Source organism: Zerene cesonia, chromosome 16, assembly GCF_012273895.1.
Source record: "Zerene cesonia ecotype Mississippi chromosome 16, Zerene_cesonia_1.1, whole genome shotgun sequence".
NCBI classification, from domain to species: domain Eukaryota; kingdom Metazoa; phylum Arthropoda; class Insecta; order Lepidoptera; family Pieridae; genus Zerene; species Zerene cesonia.
The window spans coordinates 955,867-983,264 of NC_052117.1; the positions used below are offsets into that span (position 1 = coordinate 955,867).

The window sequence follows — 27,398 nt, forward strand, 5'->3', positions numbered from 1 at the left end:
AACTAAGGACCGCGGGGGCGCTACTCCCCGTCACCTCGCCACAAGGTGCCCTGCGGGCTTATTATTATTATTATTACTCCGAATTAACACGTGCGAATCCGCGGTCTAAAAGCTATTTTATAAATACAGTTACCCTAAGATAAAGTTACGTTATTAGTGTATTCTTATTATTCATATAAAATATGCATAGAAACGTAAATACGACCAGCATTTGATAATATTATTGTTATTAATTCGGAAGTGTATTCCCCTAAAGAAACTACTTAAAGTCCACAGTGACACTTCTACTACGAAGAATCGGCAAAAAACAGTTGATCGTCCCTATAGTACAATTAAAATTCATGTGCTACCCTTCTGCTATCCTATTGTTTAAATCTCTACAAATGTTTACAAAACATTAGTTTGTAAACGTACAAAATAGGCCCTGAAAAATTGCTTAGTTTTTACTGCTAAATTATGATCTGGTTGTGTTTTGAAAATGCAAGAAACTCTCAAGCTATGAAAAAACAGGCGAAGATGTAAATTTTGCCCTTTATGTCTCACGTATCCTTACACGTTACTCTGTAGTGTAGTAAGCACCTCTAAAGACGCGAGACTGGGCTTTAAGAGATTCTTGAAACAAGATTTCGTCTACGTTGGTACAAGGGTTATGCCTATTAGGACTATAATAGCTTTTTAACCGACTGCAAATGGAGGTGGTTTTCGACTTATTACAGTTTGATTCTGAATATTCTTTTTGTTTGAATTAATTTCACGTATTAAATTGTTAAGTCTACTACTTAGTGACAGTCAAAACTACAGGTAAATGTTATCATTTCTAGCCTTTGTGTTCTGGTACACCGTACAACACTGCAATGTGCAGTCCTCTATCAAAATCCATTCAGAAGTTTTAGTTACAAACTTGGAATACATTCAAACTCCCGCATTTATAAGTAAGTATACATTTTCATTGTGTACGTGCTTGTTACATACGAATGAATATTATGAAGTGAGTTAGTTACTACTTAAATTATGAAATAGCAGATTTTTCGCATTCACAATTTATTTATAAAAATGCCATAAACTTGTCTGTGAATCATAATTAACACTTTAAGAATACCATTAAACCGTGTTTTTCTATAAAACAATAATAGTTTAAAATAGAGACGCCATTTATAAACGACGCCATAACTGCGGCTTAACTAATAGCCTGAATTCCGTTCTATAAACGTTGGGGAATGATTTATCTCAGCGTTTTTTTATATATAGCTATCCCTTCAACAAGAAGCTTAACCTGTGGTTCTATTTGGATTTTTCCGGGCATGAAAAACCCGTTGTCACTCAACAACAATTAAGGATAATTAAGGGGTTATTTCTGCACGACGTCGCGTCAATGCTCTGTTACATTAGAGACAATACAAAACATTAAATATTCATATTATAAACAGTTATCTATTTTTCAAAAATACGGTTCTTTGTCGATGTGTATTATATTATTAAAGCGCTTTAGTTTTCACCTGTTTATGTGTAGGTTTGTATACATATTTTTGGACTCAATTTTGAGCCATTTTAATGGACAGATTTAATTCTAACTTTGTATACTTATCGAGAATCGAGGATGATTCTATCATAATATTCCGATTAGGATCGCCAGGATTAAATAATTTCCATAGGTATATATTCTGTGTAAAGCAAGTGGGACAATATAGTGGATTCTATCATTAACGCATGTTTTTTATTTCTTTGTACTTTATTATTTTAATAGATCCGGTAACAGTGTAAATTATTCGCTATAATTTAACTAATATAGCTTATGTGTTTCGTGTATATGCTCTAATGTATTCATTAGAGCTTACGAAATACATAAAAAATTCAATAATCCCTAATTAGATTATGTTAAGTTAATTATTAATCTAGCACTAGAAGGCCGCTAATTGATTTCAAAGATGAATGACGTCATCGCTATTGATTTGTCAATTGTCTATGATATAGTTTATACGTTTAAATTTTGGAGTTATAATGTACCTACAATGATGAATTAGACTACAGTTTCTTGCCGGCTCTTCTCTGTAGACACTACTTTCCCAACCGGTGGTAAATGTTAATACTGTGCTATGACTCAAAAGTGATTCTATAAGAAGTGTAATTGAATAAATAAATGTTTGAATCAACATACATTAATTATGATACTTCTGTACTAAAGACGACGTTATAACAATAAATGAATAAAATGGAAACCCCTTGGGGACGGGAACTCAGCGTAATCTGTAAATATTTTCCTTTGACTAAGCGGACAAGGCCGCGGGCGGAAAACTAGTTATTAAAATTAATCTACATCCATCCTTACGTATGAAGTTATTTTTTCTATATGAAAATCGAAAGTAAAATTAATCTATGCTAATATTATAAAGCTGAAGAGTTTGTTTTTTGTTTGTTAGGTTTAACGCGCTAATCTCAGGAAATATTGGTCCAATTTGAAAAATCATCAATCAGATCAGGTATTACGAGGGCAAAACCATGATGCACGGGTAGTAGAAACATATTTAGCGGTTACGCAGATAAATAGTTCCAATTAGCGCTGATGTAGCGTTTGCATAACATATTCAAGTCCTGTGTATTTAGGATACTGCTGACTTGCATATATTGGGCATAAAGTTTGTCTTACCTTTGTGTTTATTTGTATACGTTTTTGAAATAATTACAACTGTTTGAATTCCTTGAAGAAATGTCCGAAAATTCTTTAACATTTCGTACGTATCCTTAAAGGAATGACGTTTAAGTGGTTTCATACAACGTAATATGTCAAAATCACCCTGATAAAGAAATCCAAGTGTTGACAGCCTGTTCCAAGTGGGCAATTAATAAGGTTTAATGCTATTTAGTTGTGAAGCGTTTAATTTCAATGGAAGCAACTCCTTCGTCCTTCGTTGTTTGTTCCTAGCTCGTGGAAGTTTGCTCCATCGATACTTACTTCCTTTTGATAAGTTTTTCTGTTGTAATCTTCCATTTAGAGTTCCCAAGTCTTTTAATGAAGGAAACTTTTAACTCTCTTTAATGTTACACTGTCTTGATGCATTTTTGTAGATTTGGAATTGTTTAATCTTGTCTATAACTAGCGGTCCGCCCCGGTTTCTTCCGTGGCGCATACTAAATAATCTAAATCATGCAAATATATATAAACCGGAAAGGGTCCAGTAGGGTGTTTAAACAAACTAACAATCTGTTCAACTTCATAGTATTACTATACATTTATATTAATTTACTGTACAACGAAGGTACTTTACAATATTTTTGTTCTTTATAAATTCAGTACCTGGATGACCGAGCTTTGCTCGGTATTTTTTATTTTTTTTATAAATTGTGTTTTTTGGAAATTGTATTTAAGTACGAATTACATGCTAATAAAATGATGAAATATGAATAATATTTTTCATAATAATTTGGGACTACTCAAACGCCTCCTATTTGTTAAAAAAAGTAAGTTTAAGTCGATAAAACACGAATAAAACACGAACATGAAATTTTCTAAAAAAGATTCCTAAAGATATAAGATATAGAATGTTTACCTGCTTTCTCAGTAAGGTTTGATTTCCTGATGAATTTCTAATTTTTTTATTTAAGTATTTGTAATGATCTGTTATTATGAACCTAGATAGTATAGAAATACGATTCGAATTTGATCGTTGTGTCGTGGTGCAGGCTTGGATGTTTTATTATCCAATCTAACACAGGCTTAGCACGAATAAAGTCTATTATGGGTGTATTTATTATCTGAACAACAGCCTTCTTGAATGTCAGTCAAAGTTCTCTATCTGCATTCTGTAATAGAAGGTCTATAAAAAGATTACCTTGTATTAAATGGTATAAATTAATTTCTGTCTAGACATTTATTTTACTAGCAAATTTTGTGTTGTATGTATCTAATATTCAGAATTATTTTCTTTATCAAAGTTTAACCAAGGCTTATTTCTTTCTCCTTAAAATTAAAACTCCTTTTTAATTACACGATTTCCTCCCTATCTCAATATCACATCAGATGGGTAGGTACTGGAACTATATGTAAAAACAGCCTATCTTAACAGATGTATATATATAGATGTATTTTATTTTACACAACAATGTAATATATAGACCGGATTTATCAAATAAGGTATTAATCCCAGCATCACACAAGTAAAACCATGGTCTTAATCTCTACACAATACCATATCCACAAGAATCAGTTCGTAGTAAACTTGTTATCGTGTACATGATACGGTATCCAACCATTATGGAGTAGGTACAGCCAGACTGGGTCACCGCTGGGAAAAGATCACAACCGGTTCGAACCGGTTGCTATTCGGCCTACACTTGTTGTACTTCGAAGGAAATGCTAGCGTATGTCCAAATGTGGCAAGATAACTGAATGTAAAGGCCTATCTAATATAGGTGATTCAAGTCTGACAGTCTGAACCCATCGTTCGTTTAATCCTATCCTACTAATATCATAAATGCGAAAGTTTGTAATAATATGTGTGTGTTTGTTGCTCTTTCACGCAAAAACTATTGAACCGATTGCAATGAAATTTGGTATGTACATAGCTGGACAACTGGAATAACATATAGGCCACTGTTTATCCCGATATTCCTACGGGATACGGACTTACGGGTGAAACCGCGGGGCGCAGCTAGTGAGTTTAATAATAATAATAAATTTATATCATAGCGGGCAACAGAATTGGTGGTTCACCTGATCACCACCGCCCATTAACATTCCCAGTAGTGACTGCAGATTCGGTTCCCGCTTTTAAGGAGTAAGGGATAGGAAAAGGAGTGATGACTGGAAAAATTGGATGGGCTTGTTGCAAGTTGAGGAAAAGGAAACGGGTCTCCGGCTCCCGTTCTTTACATTATTAAATGTTCTGCATAGTAATGCGAAGAATATTAATAGTTAATATCGGCTATTATGCAATGAAATTTTCGTCCTAATATGTACCGAGTAGAAATCAGAAGAAACTAACTTAAATATAGGCATCTTGAACTTCCTATTACTTTACTATGGATTTTATACAAAAACCTTCCCATTTCGTTATTATAATTAGACACTTCAAAGCATACACTATGTATAAGTAAAATATTAAAGCGGATGTACGGAGGGACCGTATATTTATGTTGGTAATTAAAGTAATGAGGCATGAAGTACTTCCTGATCAGTTTTACGCAAAGTGAACTCTGATCGAGATAAGAATCTCGCCATTTTTTATCGATATTCCAATCTTGAGGCCGCCATGTATTTTTAAATTATTTATTACCGAAATAAACTAATGATGATAGTCTTCTCTGCTTCAGTGAATTAAATGTTAGAAAGAAATGACAATATTTATAAGGATTTGTAATAATTTTTTGACATATGTTTGCCTTGACTACTTACTTGTTTTATTTAAGGATTGTTGGTTGTTGATTGGATTTTGAATATAGATGGTTTAGTATTTAGTTCTTTATAAGTGCTTTTATATTATTACTAGCTGTGCCCCGCGGTTTCATCAAAAAGTTGCCTCATGTAGGCAACTTTTTATTCCAGTTATCTAGCTGTCTACGTGCCAAATTTCATGGCAATTGGTTCAGTAGTTTTTACGTGAAAGAGTAACAAACATTCATATGTCCATACAAACTTTCGCATTTATAATATTAATAGGAAATTCTACACTAATACAATTTATGAATAAAACGAAAATCTATTCAATCTACCTCAATAGCTAAAACTTAGCAATATCGGCCTTGGTACTTACCGCTAACAAACATATAGCAAGACTACTTTCTCATGGAAAGTTAATATGGCTTCCAAGGCCTTTTTTATAATGCCTGGACAGATTGGGCTTCTATTCCATGTAGATTCAAGCCCTAAAGAATCCTGCTCCGCCAAGTTATACCTTCGTCTGAAGTTTTTTTATGCCATAAGCGGGCAAGTGAGCTGGTAGTTTGTCTGATAGTGAGTAATCATCACCACCTTTATACATTCGTAAAGGTAGTGCCTCTGCGAATGTACTCCCGGCCCGATTTAAGGGGAAAGGGGTAAGGAAAGGATGGACTGGAAAGAAGGAATGGACTGGGAAGGTTAAGGAAAAGGAACGGGTAACGGATATCCTCTAAGGTTTATTGAGCCTTATATCTGACGTGGTACTTGACAAGCTATATTAAAAAGTATATTCTAAATTTAACCAGAGACATGCACACTTCGACCCAATTTTATCCGTGCATCGGGTAAAAATATCTTAGATGATATATTTTTGGCATCAGTGCTCATGGGTTGTGCAATAAATTCTCGAGTATGCTTCAAATACGATACTTAAGGTCGGTGAATGTTTTTGTTCTTTACAAATATCCGCGTACTCTTGTTCTGCTAGTGCTTGAAGGAAGGTCAATATATGTATTTTATATCTTTTTTTATATTATATCTATACTTTATTTGCGCTATCGCTTAAACTTTTTACATTTCCTTTCCTGCCAGGTTGCCTAGCAGAGATTGCTGTTTAGCAATAAGGCCGCTTTTTGTATGAAATAATAGTGACTTATTACTAGGCATAAGGTTTATTATTTTTGTGTAATAAAGCATTATAAGTAAAAAAGTTATAATAAATTGAGTCTCTGTTTTGATGGTAACGCAGTCTGGCTTTATTTTACGTGTTGCGTTAATAATTAATTATTAAACGTTAGTATTTAAAGTAAGTGTTAGTCAGAATATTGTTGTAGCGTATGAATGATCTATCTTTTTTTTTTGTTATTATTTATTCAAAATATAATAGAGGAATTATAAATACCGTAATGAGGAAACATACACGACAGTTCTCTGGTATCATCATTATTTTTTATAAGGAAGAATTTAGTTAAATTTATGCTATTTAAAGAGGGTAACTGCTGAGTTTCTTGACCGCAATTTTTTCCGAAGTGCTTAATCAGAACCGGTGGTAAATATTAATTTATATGTTATGAAAATATGAAAAAAAGATGTACGCCACAAGGCAGATCACAGTAGAACTTTATATAATGTAATACCTTCCTTATAACCTATGAATCACAATAAATCATTTTGAATTTGAATTTGAATTTGAATTTTGTATTTGAAAAAAGCTCTATTTGAGTAAATAAATGTTTGAGTTTTAAGTGTGTTATCTAACATTGTAGTAAAAAGTCAATATAGCTGTTAAATAAAGCATGCTTTCCGCCCGCAACTTCGCCTTCGTAGATAATGGAGGAATAGACAATCCTAGTTAAGTTCGCAAAGTTCCCTTCCTGTCACATTTCGGGGAAAAAAATCTATGTAAAAGACATAGGATAGTTTTTCCTTCCGTCCCAAACTGCCTTGTAGGAAATTTCATTCAAATTTGTTCGGCGGTGTAAACGGGACACAGACAGACAGAGTTACTTTGACATCCTACTTCCTACTATCCTAATAATATTATAAATGCGAAAGGTTGTAAGGATGTGTGTGTTTGTTGCTCTTTCACGCAAAAACTGCTGAACCGATTGCAATGAAATTTGGTACTTAGATAGCTGGACAACTGGAATAACATAAAGGTTACTTTATATCCCGATATTCCTACGGGAAACGGACTTACGCGGTCGAAACCGTGGGGCGCAACTAGTTAACAATATTAGTAGGCATGTGTCATAGACAAACTAAACCCTGCTCTTGAAATGCCGTAGCGGTGCAGTGGCAAAGCCATGACCAAATTGTGTCATTTGCAAGGAATGCATTCCTCGAAAGTGCAAATGGTATTATAATGCACTCTCATGCAGCGTAATGTGTGAAACAATCGATTTATATAAGCACTTTTATACGTTTTTCTCGTAAATGTTTACGATGAATTCTAAATTTTTTGCCCTTTTCCGTCTCATGTGAATTACGTAATGGGACCGGTTTTTTTTCCTGTTATCATGTTTTTGTTAAAATTATATGCCGATTGAAATAGGACCTTCTCCTTTTTGATTTAGATTGGAAGTCGGTTAAAATCAGGATCTCTTGGGCTTATAATATGGTATATTTTATGACATGCCATATAATTCATTAAATCATTTAATCTGAAATTTGTTACAAAGTTCCCTATTCTTTCACAAAAATAATTTTTCTCGATATTTTTTCTTTCTAGAATATTCGAATGATCCATACAAAAACACAAAAGAGCATTGCATTCAAACAAAAAAAATTGTAAAACTCACGCTTATAAATAACATTCATTAACAGGAAACAGGAAGTACGTGCCTGTTTGTCTGTCCGTCACTATGGCGACTGGTGAATCATTTTGTTTTGTCTCGCTCGCAACTATTTTATGTTAAGGGTGAACAGAGATAGACATAACAGGTGATCAGGTTGAATCAATGTTTTTATTATTTATGTATGAACTAGCGGATCGCCACGGGTTCGCCTGTGGTACATATAAAGCCAATAATAGATCGCATATCCAACGATGACATAATTTTCGAAATAGTTTCAATAGTTTCTGAGATAAGTACAATTAAACAATCAGTCTCTTCAGTTTTATAATATTAGTATAAATAAATATAGATGATGTTTGTTAAGTAATCAGACTTATTTAAATATTCTAATACATTAAGCAATTAATTACCTACACTTAACTTTAATTAAATTTCTCGCATCTACAATATACATGTAAAGTAATTTTACTTATGTATTTTATATTGACAATGCTATAAATTATTTTTAGGCACTTTATTTAGGACCCTGTCCCTGAAAGGATCAACGTTTCATAAATGATTAATTACCTTAGTCCCTTTGGATATAACTAATTCGCTTTTTTACTCTACCTTTTTATATAGCTATAATCCTGGTTGCCTGGAAGTGATCGCTAATAAGTGATAAGGGCGACTAATTATATAGTTATAAGATTTCCCGCCTCGTGATCAAATTTTTTCTACTCTTTAAAAATTTAGAAGCACACAACACAAATTTACATACTTATTCTGAACATTTTGGCTTTAAACATTAAATGATATATATTCGTTTATATAATAACTTAATACTAATAATTACTAATATTTTCTCTCCCTACGCTATTCGATAAACTGTTCTTAAATATATCACAAACATCCGACAAATTTATCGCCCATAAATATCGTTCCGACATAATGTGATTCGTATAGCCGCTTACATAACATCTTAAACCTTATTACAGTGTGTATGCAAATATCGCATAAACGTTTACGACACCGGGATGTATTCCTATCGGAACGATAAACATTGCTACAATTTCAGCGGATATGAATTTGAGGAAAACCGATATTATATTATTAGATGAAATTGTATCTTATATATCTCTATATATATGCTAGTTTTCATAATAAATATAGTTTAGAAAAACTTAAAAAACACGCTTTAATGATAGAATCCTCCAACAAGTGGTTCTTATAGATGTAGATCAATCAATTCTTCCTGGCGATCCTAATCAGGATATTACGATAATCATGAAATTATTGTATTGTCACTGATCCTTGATAAGTGTACAAAGTTTGAATTAAATATGCTAAAATTAAAAGTGAGTGAATATCGAATCCAAAGGAGTGCTTCAAACAAACAGGTGAAGTTAATAAACGTATTTTATGTAAAATGTGTAGAATATAAATCATAGAAAATTTAAAACATATATCTAAGCATACGTGTTAGGTATAGGAGATTAAACGCCGGTGAATTGCGAACGATCTTAAATCCTTTTACTGTGACTTGCCTACAATAATTCTGTTGTTTAATTGAAAAGAATTTAATTATTTATTGCAGTATTTTAAATTCGAATCGTAAAAAGAATATAATCGACTTATAAATAACGTATGTTTTGATAACAAAATTTTTTTGACTTTATAAATTTTTATAATAAACCTTACAGACTAACAAACAGTTATAGGTATGTTTGTTAGTTTGTAAGGTTTTAAACAATCAATAACGTTACCATAAATAACGTTCATATATTAACAACATTATCATTATATTCAAACGTCAATAGCCTAAGCCGTCTTATCAATTAAGTCTTATTAATAACTAGCGGTCCGCCCCGGCTTTGCCCATGGCACATATATAGACTATAGGCTATATATTATTTATATATAATATATAATGGCCTGTCTAACACTGAAAGAGTTTTTCAAATCGGACCAGTTGTTCCCGATATTATTGCTTTCAAACAAACAAACAAACAAACTCTTCAGCTTTATAATATAAGTATAGACGACTCGAATTTCCTTATCAACAATTACTCGTCTAATATAAATATCTTGATATAACCCACTAAAAGTTCACATATTATTAACATCATGAGAGTATACTCTGCATCTAAACTCAATACTTTATCGTAAATCAATTTGTTATCTAAACGGAGCTGATATAAAGCATTCGAGTGAATGGGGTCGACTCTAAACAAGTAGAAAGTTCCATCGATGCCTGTTATTCATAGCTAGATGAATTTAGCTGCTAGCGAGAACTAAAAGCGATGAGGGAACATTTTTCGTAAGATGGTGTTTAGATTAATGTTAAATTGTATTTTATGTCAAGTAATGAAATCAGACAACTGTGATGGTTCGCCTGATGGTAAGCGATCACCACCGCCCATCAACACTCGTCTCTGCGAATGTGCTGCCCGCTTTATAGTATAAATAAATTAAACTATTGACAATAAGCTCGATGTAACATATTATATTGAGTTTATGAAAGGATTTTTTTTGATTTGACCTTGCACGGAATTTTATTGTATCTATGCCCAGTACGAAGTCAGGTATGTGGTTAGAGAAATATGATTCAAATCAACGGACGATTTAAATAATTACATAAAAATTAATTCCTAAAATAGATTCGTTTAGTGGTTTTCATTAGCGGTTAACTTACACCGACTATTACCACCCGCATTCGTTCCTTACCATAAATATAATGATAAGTACCAATAGTTTACAGTTAGTCCATTTAAAAATACAACAAAACTTGAAAGTTTTATCGAAAAAATGTGAATTGCGAACATGATTTGATTACTGTAAAAATTGTGCATGCAGTGAGACTAACGGAGAGTGATTGGAAGTGCATCAAACCGAACCAGAGAGAATTGCTGAAAACTGTGATTGAATTGAACAATAATTATGTTATTAAGAAAACCTAGTTCTAGTATTTTCTTGTGTTTGATTTTACGCGAGTATTATACATTTAGAAATTAAAGACTTTTTAACGGATTTTAAACGCAATTTATCCATTATATTATTACAGCGAGCGTGGTCACGCGGAGACTGACTCCCCGTGACCACACTCGCTGTAAAGTGTTCGAAACGTCGGGTTAATAATGTAATGAATAAATTGCGTTTAAAATCCGTTAAAAAGTCTTTAATTTCTAAACCTAGTTCACTTGGCTGTGGCTTTGTAATGATTACGCACCAGATTATTCCTGCTATTCCTTAAATAATTGTAATCAACATAAAGGTAATCTGAATTCATTATCATAATTGGATATCAAGGTAGGCTACGATTATCATAAAATAATAATGTGAATGTATCTAGTAATTTATTAAAATATCATCGAGAAAAGGGACGTACATTTCATATCTTGGGCCAATTTTCATCAAACATAGCTAAGAATCATCGCACGCAAATGAATAAATACCGACCCATCCGTTTATGAGCTTAAGCCACAGACACACACAAAGACATCGACGTCAACCTCATAACACCACTCTTATTGTGTCACTGGTAAAAACTAGATCTAGCTAGCTCACTATTCATTCCTCTGACGCCAGACATGGTCGGTAAAAATAACCATAATGTATTCCATTTGAGGTTCAAGGGGCGCGCAATTACTCAGTGTTCTAGGGCACAATGAGAGGTCTTTAGTCCTAGGTCAAGAGGTGTCAGCGCGCATTACTACTTAGGCGCGGAAGTTATTTCCTACTTGGCTTGTAAATGTGCTGACGTCATAGGTTGCTATGCATTCGGAATACGAAGGCGCGTTTGAAAGAGAACTCTCGTGTAAAAACTATATGTATATGAATGATTATATCTAATACTAAAGTTTGCTTATTTATTAATTAAAAATAAACACAAAATACACGTTACCATTACATTAATCCCAATTTGATAGAATTATCTACATTTATAATGAAACATTACATTAATCAGAGAAAATACAAAAGCTTATTTATTCTTATAGCATTTTACATACATCGCTCCTCGCGTGGGTTCACTCCGTGTGCAACAAAATATGTCCATAAGGAAAGCTAAAACGCTAAAGTTGTAGATAGCAGTGTGCATAATGTGTTTAAACTGTGAAACCTCGGAAGAAAAATAAACAGGTTCAATAGATTTGTGGATGTATTATTTATAACGCTCTGAATGATTATAAAAAGATCACACCCTTGAAGAAAGCGCTTCATAATACAACTATGTAGTAAGCGATAACACATCACATCTGTATGGTACTTGCGAGCCTCCTGGTTGAAGCAATTTATGTACAAATATACTGGACTTGTAGTGTTGTGGACTATTTAACATTATATGCAAATCTCTCGTTTTAAACATACGCAAAATTCTCCTATTGAATTGAAATCGTTAATGCTACCATTGCATTATATTTTAATTCAATAAATACATTGTTACATTTCGTACATAATTCGCTTTCATGCGAGTTGAGACAATAAAATTTTAATTAACATTGTTCTGTTGGGTTTAAAACGAGGTCAGTGTAGTGGAGTCCTACAATTGGCAATTGATGGAAGTTCGGAGGCTAATACGGAATTTTGGTTCGGAGTTTACTCTTCCATTTTTTATGTGGCGCCGTGAATAGATTATATTGACTTTATCGTGGTAAAATTGTGAACTGTTTCTCTTTTCTCACCGTTAAATAAAAAAAAAAACAGTATTAATATAGTCCAAAGGCTTAAACATTAATGTTTGAATTTACTTACATTTTCTAGTTAACTTTACCTGTTACATGCAGATGCATCGTTCAATCATTCATTAATTTTGTGACCTTTTTCGCTTTTAACACGCCCGTATGTTTGTATGTAATCGATTCCTTTAGACTCGATATAGACGCACTTTCAACGGGCAGATTAATTACAAACTTTGTACACTTACTAAGTATCAGTGACAATACAATTATTTAATAAGTTTACCTTATTATCCTGATAAGACTTGCCAGCATTAAATATTTTCCTTGCTTATACTCTGTATAAGAGAAAGTAACAAATTAGTTGACTCTACCAGTATAGGATGTTTTTTTTAGTTTTATGAAACTACTGTGTTTAATGAAATAAAAAAAATGGAGTATCCGCTTTAAAATCTTAAACGAATATAACGCAGCATATAAAGAGCGATTCCTGCTTCCATTATAACGAATTATTGAACAGTCTTCTTTTAATAATATACAGTAGGTATTTTTATAAAATAGTTTAATACATTACACTTTATACTCACTATCCTTTGAACGAACATGAAACTTTGAAAATAAAACAACCAAAAATGATTCTCACAAATATAAACATTGCGATATTTAAGACCATTCCAAACCATATGGCAGCGAGGAATGCGAACAGCTGTTACGCCAAGGCTAAGTTAGTATGTCACCTGCCTGCACAGCCTAATACACAGCTATATGTTGCTAAATGTATGAGAGCCTAATCGATACAAGGGACGGTTATATTTAGATTTTATGGGAAGGTTTTTATAACCCAGCTACACCGCATTTTGTTACGTAGACCTTTGAATGTAGGTATCTCTGTGTATACTAACAGGGGTACCTGGATTTGAGCTATTTGTAGGTCAAATAATGGGTATAGTGGTTTTAGGTTGTGTGTCCGATGTTTTACTTTATTGATGGATTATGTGTGTTGATGAATTTAAATATACATTTTCTTGATCTGAGTATGAGCGATTCACTTTATATAAGGTATAATTATAAAGTCAAAGTCAATGTCAAATATAATTAAGGATAAAAAACCTTGATAAACTACATACGTTTATACCTGATGACAACTTATGAATAACGATTGTGTTAATATATTCATGATGATGTGTACCTTTAAGAAAATAAATAGTGTGTTTTCTAACAAGTTCTTATAATTTGAAGATTAATTTCAAACAAACTGCAAATTATAACACGTTTTTATTATAATACCTTAATAAGTTCACATCGATATTATTATTTTCGCAACAACAACACATAAAATCCAAACGCCCACAAATGCCAGCGTTATCGTCATCAGAACTGAACAATATCTGGCGTGACAAACTCGAGAATCGAGATAACCAGCCTCTGATAACAACCAGTATACACAGACTTTTCAAAACGCCAACACACCTTATCGCTAAACAATGCGGACTAATTAAAAAAAAAAGAAAAAATAATAATTGCCGCGAAAAAGTGACGTGCCGTGATGTGACAGTTTGATTTTTTTTTACGTACCACGATGGCAAAGGTGATGCAACTGTTGAATGTGAATTTACTGGATACATCCCGATGTTGTTCGGCTGTGGATAGACTGAAACATTTGTGTCTTTGTCGGAGGTATCAAGGTGACAATGAGGTAATCAAGCGCGAGGTTATAATTAAAAATTAAATGGGTAAATAAATGTTATAAAATGTGTTTTGTTTGAAGAGCAATTTTTCATTTGAAGGTTGAAATTTTTTTTGCACAAAAAAACTAAAGGTTTCTTAAAGCCAATATTGTATTATTTTTCGTTGTATAGTACTTTAAAACTTGCGTTGTATAAGGAAAATCTTGTATAAGGCTAGTGTTAAAGTAATTAGCATAATAATGATGCTAAGAACGCTATGTGTAAATATTAATGACGTTTGTAGTAAAACTAATATTGCTTCAGAAATGCTTTGTTTCTGTTATAGATGGCCAATTGTTCGATTTAAGTGATTTTTATATACTGGCGAATTACAAATTTTTTTCTTATTCGTAATTTCATTCACTGTAACGTCATTGAAAATCAAATAATATAATGAATTGAAAGACTAAACATTCATCAAAATACTTACGAATTATTTTTAACAACGTAACTGCCTTCAAATTGACACATCAACAACAATCATAAAAATCGTTTCTTCGGGTTAAAAGTAATAACGTAGCAAACACAAAAAAATAAAGTCGACTTGATATTTTTTTTTTTGTAGTCTGTTTAAACAATAAAAAGTATGTAGATACAGCGCCTATTAAATATTACCTATACAATTTGAACAGATATTCTATTGTAAATGAATTTATATATTTATTATAATATATAAATTGCGGTGAACTTATCATAAGTACCCTTATCGATCTTATAAGATAGGGAGATAATAAAAAATATTTTATCATAATCAGATGTGTTGGGTGACCTCGTATGTGGATTGGTTTGACAGCTAGACACCTCTACGGGAAAGAGGAAAAATACCTTTTCGTGAATAAATAAATAATCAGCAAGAACAGTTCTAACATATTAATGTATTTTAATATACTTACGCATTTCTCTGTTTTGAACTATATTATATGATGATAAAGTTCAATTTTGGGTTCTGCTATTGCAAAAACGAATTATACTCGTATTGCATACTCTTTTATTGCTCTAAAATTTGACAATGAACCTTAATCAAATTATAAATAATATAATTGGCGGTGTTATCGCTTTATACCCATTTTTTCTAGACAACCAGACAGTTTCAAATAATATGACTATTTTTAATGAAAAGCTAAACAGCCTTCAAATTTTCTATCATCAAAACCGGTTCACCAAGCCGCCAGTTTAAGACGTAAAAAAGTAAAAAAAAAATAAAGTTGAATTGATAACCTCCTTTTTTGAAGTCGGTTAAACAGGAACTGTACGGACATACAAGTCCTCGTAAACGTTTAGTTAATGTTTTGAATTGTTAATTAGTTTCAATGAAAATCGTTCGGATGATGAAATCATAGGGAAAAACGCAGCGCAATTTTATTAAATTCTTTTTAGATATGGCATTTAATGTTCAAAAAGATCTTATATATAAGTAATTAGGTAGTTTATAACGACATTTGGACTAATTTCTAGTTCAAGTTGTTTGATGATAAGAAAATTTGGGAAGAACTTCGTGTAGTAGGATAACGAGACTGATTGTTGGGAATAAATTCTAATTCTGTTAAATAATTGTTTTGTATGTAGTTTCTAAAGGTATCTTATTTTAACTAAGAATCAACGGTTATCTACATGTGCGCTGTACCTAAACTATTTCACAATTTAGATATAAAACCATGAACAATTACAGAAAAATTTATTAATCCTCTGAAGTCTGAACAAAGAATTAGGTGTCCTATCTTAAAGAGACACAAATTTTAAGCGATTGCGGCTGTAAACTATTCGAAACTCGGGCGGACCAACCCACTTTGTATTTCTCTTATTCCACGCTAATTAAAAGTTTAGCCTAATTAAACACCGGTCTGTAAACTCTCTGTAAGAAAAGAGACCTTTGTGCGATCTATATGACTTTTTTCTAACCGTTCTACAATGGAATTCTAATTTTAAAAAATGCTTTGAAATGCAGCTATGTAGGTTAGAATTTAGAGTCTGTATTGTGCAAAAAATTTAATATTTTTTCATGTCTCGTGTGCATTGCTTGTTCTGAGCAAATATTTTCATACAAACGCTATAAATGCCGCGTTGTAAGTTGTCTTTATAAAGATAAAGAAGAAACTAAACATATTTCTAAGCTAAGAACACAGCGCCTTATTATTGTTCGAAGTTAGAACAAATACTTATTGGATTTTACAAAATACAAAGTAAACATTTCTCGAGGGAAACACAAAAGAACTGGGATAGTATTTTTTCTATTCTGTGATTATTCGTGTACAAAGTTTATATTTAGAATAGAAAATACTTTATTCATTAATTTCGTTATAAATTTATATAAGCCATCAATCATAGTAATACATAAAAAGTCTTCTCTCTAGTACCTTGTTTCTCTCTAGTAGATTGAAGCCTATCTATGATTTTTGAAACACAAAATTTTTGGGAAATATCTTTGAAGCTCTTCATCGTTCCCAAAAATGAAGGGGATACTCAATTCAACTGCTTTTTATTTGGCTCCGTTTTAGAATCTGGAATGGTACCCTCTGAGATGTCGGTGACCATTTTTGTAGTTTTTTCATGCATTTTGGAATACTACTGGTCGCTACTGGTGAGCTATTTATTTATACATTTATTTGGCCAATCAATATTTGTTTACAGGGATTTCAAGTATAAATAGTATATTATAACAAATTCTTGCGAAAAGTAACAAATAATTAAAGGTTAACACAGGAAAAGCACTATACTGACAATAACATAAGCCTTTTCATTTAAATTTGAATAAATTTAAGATATAGATTCATAAATAAAAACACAGTGAAACTAATGTAACATCAATGTTTAAAATGAAGTAATTTTACACATCCACATTGGTTTGTTGTGTGACGAATCTTGTGGCCTTGTATATACGATATAAAAAGGTTTTACGAATGCCTTTGCATCTATATTGAATCTTTTATGATTGGTAGCGATAATTTATATAATACGTTTGTCAGTCTGTGTGTAGCGGAACGGAATTGACCCTGAATAAATAGATCCAACAAATTTTAAGGGTCGGTTTTGAGATGAAGAAAATTTATAGATTTTTCTATACCAAGACTGTCTTTCAACTGATTAGATGTATAATGAAATTAATAGACCACATACAACCATGTTAGAACTATATATCCATTTTTTACAATCATTTAGTACCTACAAAGTACATGACAATTTACATTGTTTTCGTATAGTATAGGCTCAGGTTTCCGATATTTATCTACATAGGATGCTCACTTCAAATTTGCGATATCCAATATTGCGTTTTGAGTGTGGATTACCCGATTAGCTCTCGTTTTAATTTTAACCTAGCTATACTCGATTGTTAGATTATAATCAACAAAATCAGATTATAAAGTAATTTTGGTGAAGTGTTTGGTGTGATATTAATTTCGAATGTAGCGGATCCTTGATCGCGCAATTGAAGTGTTTTTGACGATTAACATATTTTCGTATTGGGCCAATGGACTGATAGAAACGTCCTTTTTGAGGAATAAGTAGGTATATACATGTATCTTTAGTTCTTTACCAATAATATAAAGCTGAAGAGGTTATTTGTTTGTTTGGATGCGCTTATCTTTGAAGCTACTGAATCGATTTCAAAAAATTCGTAAAATTGTTTTATTTGATGGGGACGAATGGAAAATTCAACCATAAGTGGTTCAAATATATTTAGATATAGCTCATAAAAACGTTAAAATCAAACATATTAATGCAAAAATTTCAAGAAAACTAAAACGGAACGCTCTTATTGGAGTTTCCGCTACGAGCGCAACTGAGTTCTTCTTAAATAATTCTATTTCAATACTTATTGTACAAACTACATAATATTTACAAACTGTATTCAACAAATTACACCAGTAAAAACATGTGAAATATTGCGGTCAGGCCGGGACGAGATTCAAATGGGATTTTCACGAAATATGTTGCTATTTCGTTAAATTAAAACAAAAGATTGATTCTAATCACAGTTTAAGAGACAAACATTCATTCATAAACGTTTTAAAGATATGGTTTATGAAGCCAAGGATCGGCAATTGTGGGACATTTTGTAGAAGGCCTAAGTTCAACCATGGACTCATCCGGGCTGAGTGGATGGATGGATGGCTTATTTATATACTAGCTGCGCCCCGCGGTTTCGCCCGCGTAAGTCCGTATCCCGTAGGAATATCGGGATAAAAAGTTGCCTATATGTTATTCCAGTTGTCCAGCTATCTACGTACCAAATTTCATTGCAATCGGTTTATTAGTAGTTGCGTGAAAGAGTAACAAACATCCATACATCCATACTTACAAACTTTCACGTTTATAATATTAGTAGGATTATTCAAGCTATCGTTATCTTACCGATGTATTTGACGTTAAGAAATATGTCTTCCTAAATATATACATACTATGTCATTTTAAAAGAAATTAATTTTATAAAAGAACAAGTAGATATTTAAGTTTAATGTTTATTATGTGTCGTATATATCAGTTTTTCGAATTGAGTTTCTATAAAATCCTCGCATTATGAAATCATGATTAACACTCAACCTTAATTAATCTTTAGAACCCTAATAGATAGTCAATTAGCCGCTAAAATCCAATTAGGCGGCCATATTTTATTCCAACGAAATTTCATAGTGAATTGTGAAAGTGTACCATGTTTGGGATGGCGTTTGGTGCGTGTGGACCGTTAGCTTAGTGATCCATAGATCGTGATCCATAGATCATGGTATCGTCGTCGCCGCGTGCGCAGACGCGGTCGCATGATGTTGACCCAAAAAGGATAAAGGCGTACTCGGTGAGTTTCACACGATGTTTTTTAATTTGTGACGCAAATCTGTGAGGCAATTATAAGCGTGATTGATTCGCGTGTTGTAAGAATTATGTAAAAATATATTGACGGTTTGTACTTCGTCAACCGACTTCCCAAAAACGAGGAGGTTCTCCATTCTACGAATTTTGCTGTTGTTACTTAATAACTGCGTGAATTTTTAATCGATTGGCGTGATTTTTGTGTTTGATAAGAAATTGTTTTCATTTGGTCCCATTTTAGAATTACGATTGGCACCTCCCCAAGATACATCGATATCTTTTTTAAAAGGAATTAACTATTTTCTTTGGTTACCGTGACGTCTTAAAATAGTACTAAATTCAGAGTGGGAAAAAGATAGAATCTAGCGCCATCATCACCCGCACAGGTATTAGTACTGCTTTTAGACTTCACAGTAAGACCCCTGGTCTATTATTAAAGCGACTTTAAAATAATACATATGCGTTTTAATATATTCACATAATATCATGGTTCGCGCTACCCTGGAAGGTACCTGATTAGTCTTCTATTCTGTTGTCTTTTAGAGATGTGTCCAAAATTGCATTAAATCGACAAAGGGGCTACAGAAGTGTCCATATTTTGTCACAAAGGGACGATGCGTTTCGAGGGTGTAAAGCAATTATGTACCAAATTTGAGATGGCTTCTGTGATGGATTTTAAAGGAGTGCTTCTTTTAAAATCCTTTGTTCACTTTTACTGTTACAGCAATGCATTTCTAAGATTAACAATGCAAAATCTGTATATCATTTGACTAAATTTATTACGGAAATAAGTATCAAGAATTGGTGATATAAATTTACTGTCGGATATTTGCATAAAATACAGTAAGATTTAATTTCCATTTTATAATTATTTGAAATATTTAAATCGTTTTAATATATATTTGGCTCCGTTTTGGGGTCGCTGAACTGTATCCGCAGATACGATATTTTGTTATTCAAATTAAGATTCGCTTTGTTCGATGTGTGTTTTAGAATCTTGATATTTCTTGAGACAAAATATTCTTATTGTTTGGTATATTGACATATGCATAAAAACTTACATCTAACTAGCGGTTCGCCACGGCTTCGCCCGTGGTACATGTATAGCCTATAGCCTTCCTCAATAAATGGGTTATCTAACACTGAAATAATTTTTCGAATCGGACCAGTAGTTTCTGAGATATTCAAAATGTAATTATTGTATCTGATGATTATTTCAATAATGTAATATGTAAGTCGCAGCCAAATGCTTAAATTCGCTTTTGATAATTAGGCTCTTGATTAAATGACGCCGTTTAAACCGTTTGACCTGAACGAAATTTATTTGTATCGTTGAATATAACAATGACGTATCGCTAAAGAATATTCTAGGTTTTAAATGAAAGCTTGCCAGTTTGCTGCCACGTACATATATGTATATAAGATACATTCTTTAATCGCAAAAACTTAAATGTGTCGCATAGTTTGTACGGAAACTCCTATCGGGCGTCTCTCAAAGCGTTCATTTGATTAAAACTCTGATGAATGTTATTTGAGGCATGAACACATAAAAATATCAAGCAAGTGGGGTGCAAACGGACGGACATTATGATTTAACTGAGCGAGGATGAGCATTGACGTCAAACTTTTTAATTGTATTAGCATATAGCCGAGTTTCAGTCTGTTTGTCGTCAAGTTATGTATGTGGAAGTACGGATCCGAATAATATCTTAGTTTTGGTCTATTTGAATTACTTTTTTTTTTCGCCGACTTCAAAAAAGGAGGCTCTCAATTCGTCTGTTTTTCTATGTTTTATCTTATTTTGCTATATTTTGTTGGGTTAATCGATTGTGATGATTGTCTTTAATATTTGTAAACTATTACCTTCCTTGTAAACCTATTTAAATTTGATCCAGTTCTGACAATATCGAGGCAGTTAAGTTTTTAGTTAACAATGTTTATTTACGCATCTATACATAAAAATATTGCGATGGTCCTATCGATACATTTGACTGTTAACTTGCTAAACAGATTAACCTATTCGAATGCAACTTGTCATGGAATATCAATAAGTTTGGCAAATTCGAAGAATTACTGGCTTCACTAAAAGAGCCATCTTTTAATCCCGTATTGCATTTTTTATTTAAATCAATATTTATTTCAAACATATTAAATAGAGAACAATTCCAACCCTTCGTTAACGCTGAAATATCATACAAAGGTTTACGACTACGCTTTTCTTCGAGATACTAATTTGGAATGCATTGTATGCGATATGCAATAGCTACGGAAACGCTACATATGTAAATTCGATACAGCCCGGAATATTTGTAAGGTTATTCTGTTTCATATATAAAATAATATTCCTTGAAATATATGCCAGTTTTCTGTGTTATTGGGAGATGTGTTTATTTTTAGTTTTGATGTATTGAAGCGATTTGATACGCCCTAACAAACAAATACGTTTTTAGGCCCTGAGGCAAAAATAAACGGGTGTTAGAGACCGTTTCTTTGGCCATGTTCTGATTCACGAAGAGGTCCATTTATTAACGAACATTTTGTGGCACTGCAAAAGAGGAAATGCTTTTTAAATAATGTATATTTTGTGTGCAATTCGACATAATTGATATTTCTGTTTCTTGATACCTTTAAAACTATCTTGCTGTTTCCAACTATTCTTTGTAGAGTAATGGGGTACATACAGCGTTGAATATAAAGAAGAATTTGGAGTAAACAAATATTTCTTCACTACTTGGCTATGTCCAAGTCCTTCTCCACATAACTTCCGATTCTGCCCTTTTTCAAAGACGTTTGGGGACAGTGTGTATAGGGTGTGTTAGTTATATAAAAAGTTACGGTTATTTCTTAATAAGTTGTTGTGTTAAATTTTCGAATAGTACAAGATTGTAATACAGTCAAAACTGTTTACAACATCATCATTTATAACAATATATCGGTTAAAATGACCAAAATCTAGGGTCCCAGCTGAATCATCAACATAACAACATCATCGGCTGTTGCGACAATCGGTTTTTACGACTAAATTTGAGAAGTCCCTTTGATGTCATTATAACAGATTTTGAGTGTATTAGTAATGTATAAATGTAAGTTTTGATTAATCTATTAATTAATACTTATACGACTACACTTAAATAGATAGCAATTAACACGTTAACACGTTTGAAGTATGAGGAAGCTATATTGGTGATTTTAAATTCTTAAAAACCGTTCTTTCGGAAAAGAATATTTTCGCATGAAAATGCACCCTTTTAACACCAAACCAAAGTTAAATTATTAGAGATAAATATATGATTTTTCCTTCTTTGTTTAAAAGTAAAGTCTATCCAGAATGGTCCTTTGATTATTAATTTTTCCAACCGTATGATCCTCATTCTACAATACTACCTATTCACATATTTTAACAATCCATTTACAATTATGAAATTAGCATAGAAGACGTAAACTTCTTCTTTAGAACTTTACTAACATCATCGTCTCCCTTTTCCAGGAACAACTCCGCCAACGCAAAGAGGCAGAGGAGAGGATCGCGGCGCAAAATGAATTCCTCCGAAATTCCCTCAGGGGCTCGCACAAACTGCAGGCGCTGGAGTCCAACCCTCCCAACACTACCTCATTCGTCAACGAGGCCTATGAGGAGGATATTGAAGAGACCTCACATTTGTATAATATTGTTGGTGAGTCATCAAACATTTATCTAAACAATTACTGATTCAACTAGATTTAGAAATTAAAAACTTTTTAACGGATTTGAAACGCGATTTATTCATTATATTACTACTAACCCGACACTTTTTTCGAACACTTTAAAGCGAGCTTGGAGACAACGAGATTTTCTATAAAACCGCTTGCTGCATCGTCAACATACATAACTAAATGATTACGCCGTTTCTATAGTTTCTAAACAGAAGAACCCGGTAGTTACAACATCTTGAAGTTATTAATTTTAGATATTTCAAAAGAATTCGAAATTGTAAGATTTGAATTGACTGTAATGTTTTATAATAGGATGGTGTGAAATTATGTTCATTCGTTATACATAAAAAAACTTTGTGAATTCAAACCAAACGTTTTGAAACTGAAAACGTTTTGGTCGTAGAATGTAATCGTTTGAAATGTTTCCTTTTCACGTGGCATTTTTCTGCTATTGAACCATTTTTATAGTATTCCTAAACCAAAGATCGTGCTGCATATAACATAGCCTCAGGGATCACGGTCAATCATAAGTATATTACGATGAAAGATTTTTTGATCCAGCAGTTCCCAAGATTAGCATGTTCAAACAAACATATTCTTAAGCTTAATATTATCATTCGTAAAGTTTTTTTTTATCAATCAAGGAAGGAGTACTTTTATATTTAAAACCGTAGAAATAAAGCATCTTAAACATTATAAAAACCTAATCTATCTAACCAAGTCTAATACCACTTGCTTATTAATGTTCAACTAATTTAGCTGGGTCCGTCCAAATGGAAATAATGTGAGCGCTTCATCTATTTTCCACTAAAACCAAATAAGGCTTCGACATGTTATATAGAGGATATATTCCACATAAATATCACGTAATGGAATTCCTGGGATTCAATATCAGATATCGTTTTTAGGTTACGTGCAGAAACGTATTTGAAGATGCTATATAAACTATTTGCTTTTTGTGATAAGTCTGTTTTTAGTGTCTGGTTATATGTTACATCCGAAACAGTCAAATTATATTGTTGATGGATTCCATTCAGTTGTTACTATCGCAAATAAATATTATTTTTCGTATACTCCCTGTTATGCTATCTTTTTAATTACAACCATTTTTCTCCAGATTACCAAGAAGTATGCGCAGCGTTATCCAGGGTACAAAAAGCCCTAGGTTCTCTCGGCGAGTCGGGTCTAGCGGCGCGGGTGGCCGGGGCAGCTAGCACACTGTGCCCCGGGCTGGCCACACCCCTCACCACCAGGACAGCTGTGCTTAACGCTGTGAGGCACAAGCGGCCTGGCCTGCCACCTCCTCAGACGCAGAGGGCGCAGGATCGGTTAAAAGATGTAAGTTTTTAACTATAAAGCGTGTTATGTTTTATCTTTTCAAATTATCATTGACAAATATTCTCTGTTTCATTTTAACTGAAGTCTGTGATGGGACTTAGTCTTATAATTGCCATTAGTGAATCACTGTTAGAATGAGAAGAGTGAATTTTGAAATAAGGAATGCTTTATCGAAAACTAGCTTTTGCCCGCGGCTTCGCACGCGTTAATTCGGAGTAGTTTAATAGGTGTTATCATACATATAAACCTTCCCCTTGAATCACTCCATCTATTAAAAAAGACCCCATTAAAATCCGTTGCGTAATTTTAAAGATTTAAGCATACATAGGGACAGAGAAAGCGACTCTGTTTTATACTTTGTACTGATACTAAAAATAAATATTTAATGAAAACAAAAACAAATTTTATGTCAAAACGCTTCAAAATTTATAATACATGATACAAAATTGCTCTCAACTAAATAAAAAAATTGAGCTATTGTATTTAAATTATAATTAGCAAACAATAATGATTATATGCGAGCGCCCAAATTATTTATCGAACAATATAATTACATCATCTCATACTCGTCCTGTGCTACTGTAATATGTATACATTATTCATATATTATACTAGTTGCACGCCCCGGCTCCGCGAGGGTAGTGATTTGTCGTAATTGAAATAATATAAACTATCCTATCTTTTAAGTTGGATTAAACTGCACGTGGTGTGCAAATTTCATTAAAATTGGTTGACTAGTTTAGGAGTCTATCGCGGACAAACAACATGACATGTAATTTATATTTATATTAAGATAAGATTATAAACCGTTTTAATATGAAAATGTGTTTAAAAAATCATTATAATCATCAGCCTAGATCGTTTCCAATATTGGGAATAATATCTAGTAATCCGTCATTCTATTAAAAAGCGAATCTACTCGTATCATGTCACGTTTCTTTTTTAAAACTTCTTTGTTTCGGCGCAATTATGTTTGTCACATAACTCTCAATTAATCGTAGCGGTGGGATGGGATAGTGCTAAAATATCATCTAAGAACTAGCTAGTATTAAACAACACAAAATGAATGTATACCAAAGCAAAGTGTGAGCAATGAGATACTTTGAAATAAGATACACTGAATACTAGAAGGAGAGAAAAAGTAGAAAAAGTTTCGTGGTAGAGTAGGCTTTTAGCCGAAAACCGCGATTCTTAGCAAGCAAAGTGTAGTTTATATGTTTTATTACATCTGTTTCGTATTATTTAGTCGTGTACAATAGAGTTAAATATACTAATTAGTCACAAAACTATGTTATTATGGTGGGTAGTTGACAAATTCCCATAAGTGAAATAAATTTCAGTGCATAGACGTACTAGGCGCGCACGCGGCGTCAGGAGGTGCGAGCTCCGGCGCGGCGGCGGAGCTGGTGTCCGTGCTGGGCGGCCTCGAGCTGGAGAGCCTGCTGCAGGCGCACGACAGCGCCGCCGCCCTGCTGGACCCGGCTTGTTTTGCTAGGAATCGGAAGGTTTGTTTCACTGTTCTTCGTTCTGTTTGTTTGTTTTAGTTTCATTTGATTTGTTCGGTTTGAGTAGGTCTGTTTTGGTTTTTAAAATAGTAAAAAGGGGGGGGGGGGATTTTATTATAGAAACCTTACCATATTATCTGGATTTCGTCTGGATTCGGTCTCAAGTCACTCACCGTACACACACTTTTTTCTCATTCTCAACTCATAGATAAAACAAACATTTTCAGACCGGCAACCACAGAGGCGAGAGCGACAAGTTCCCGCCCGCCAGCTCGCCGGACGACACCAGCGATACGATAAAGATAATTAAACTCGAAAAGACTAATGAACCACTTGGTATGTATCTCGTTATATATGAACCGGCGAAACCATTGAATTTCCTAGACAATTAAGTATGTCTTAATGTGATTTAAATTGATTTCCTTCAATTCATAATTTTTTTCGATTCTGTTTTGAATATTTACGGACATATATTTCGTGGTAGCAAACAGTTCTGACTCCATTAAGAGAAATCTAAAAAAAAATGTTAATTTTTTTAAAATGCATTAAATAAAGAAAGATTAATTAACGTTAAACGAAACCAAGACTATACATAAACTGGGCGAACAATGATAATAAATACAATTCTCTTATCTTAAAGGTGCTACAGTAAGAAACGAGGGAGAAGCGGTGATAATCGGCAGGATAGTCAGGGGAGGAGCCGCGGAGAAGTCAGGGTTGTTACACGAGGGAGATGAGGTGAGCTTCTCGTGAAACCCTAGAATTTGTAATAATCCTGTCCTATCCTACTAATATTATAAATGCGAAAGTTTGTGAGAATGGATGTATGTATATGTATATGTTTGTTGCTCTTTCACGCAAAAACTATTGAACCGATTGTGATTGAATTGAATTGATATAAATACAAATATAAATAACACATAGAAAACTTTTTATCCCAATAGTCCTACGGATACAGAATAACGCAGGTATAACCGCCGGACGCAGCTAGTAAATATATAATTTTGGAAGAAATTGCTATTGAGCAATAAGCCGCCCTGTGCGTCTGTATATACTGTTTTGTAATAATTCTTTGAGTTTGAGGGAATAGAATCAATATTTAATTCCCAAGCCATTATCAGCTGCCTATTATAGGCTGAATGTATTGAGCAGTATTTCTTGATGCTTTTGGGGTTAGTTTCTTTGGTAGCATATGAACTTGTGCATTACACACAATATTATGTGTGTGTAAATAGACTAAGTATCCAGGTTATTAGCTTTTACCGCTGTGGGACTAAAATGAATTATATCATTTTGCACATTAAGTTGAGCAACATAAACGAGACGTTTGCAAGTCATTATAGCTGGTCTCGCTGTAGGTGTACCATAGGGACGCATGAACCTAGTGTGTATATATATAATATATCGCGTGGTGCGCGTGGTCGCGCGGCAGCTGCTGGAGGTGAACGGCGTGAGCATGCGCGGCAAGTCGGTGCACGAGGTGTGCGGCGTGCTGGGCGCGCTGG

At 33.2% G+C, this 27,398-nt stretch overlaps 1 protein-coding gene across 1 annotated transcript in view; it reads left to right on the forward strand.

The window, feature by feature from the left end:
- The window catches only part of LOC119832817 (MAGUK p55 subfamily member 5-A), a 107,342-nt gene that overhangs the window by 71,616 nt on the left and 8,328 nt on the right, over positions 1-27,398 (forward strand). Inside the window, 6 exon segments of the mRNA XM_038356589.1 lie at positions 22,845-23,031; positions 24,168-24,388; positions 25,729-25,893; positions 26,121-26,229; positions 26,534-26,631; positions 27,326-27,393. Of these exon segments, the coding sequence (XP_038212517.1) occupies positions 22,845-23,031; positions 24,168-24,388; positions 25,729-25,893; positions 26,121-26,229; positions 26,534-26,631; positions 27,326-27,393 (848 nt within the window).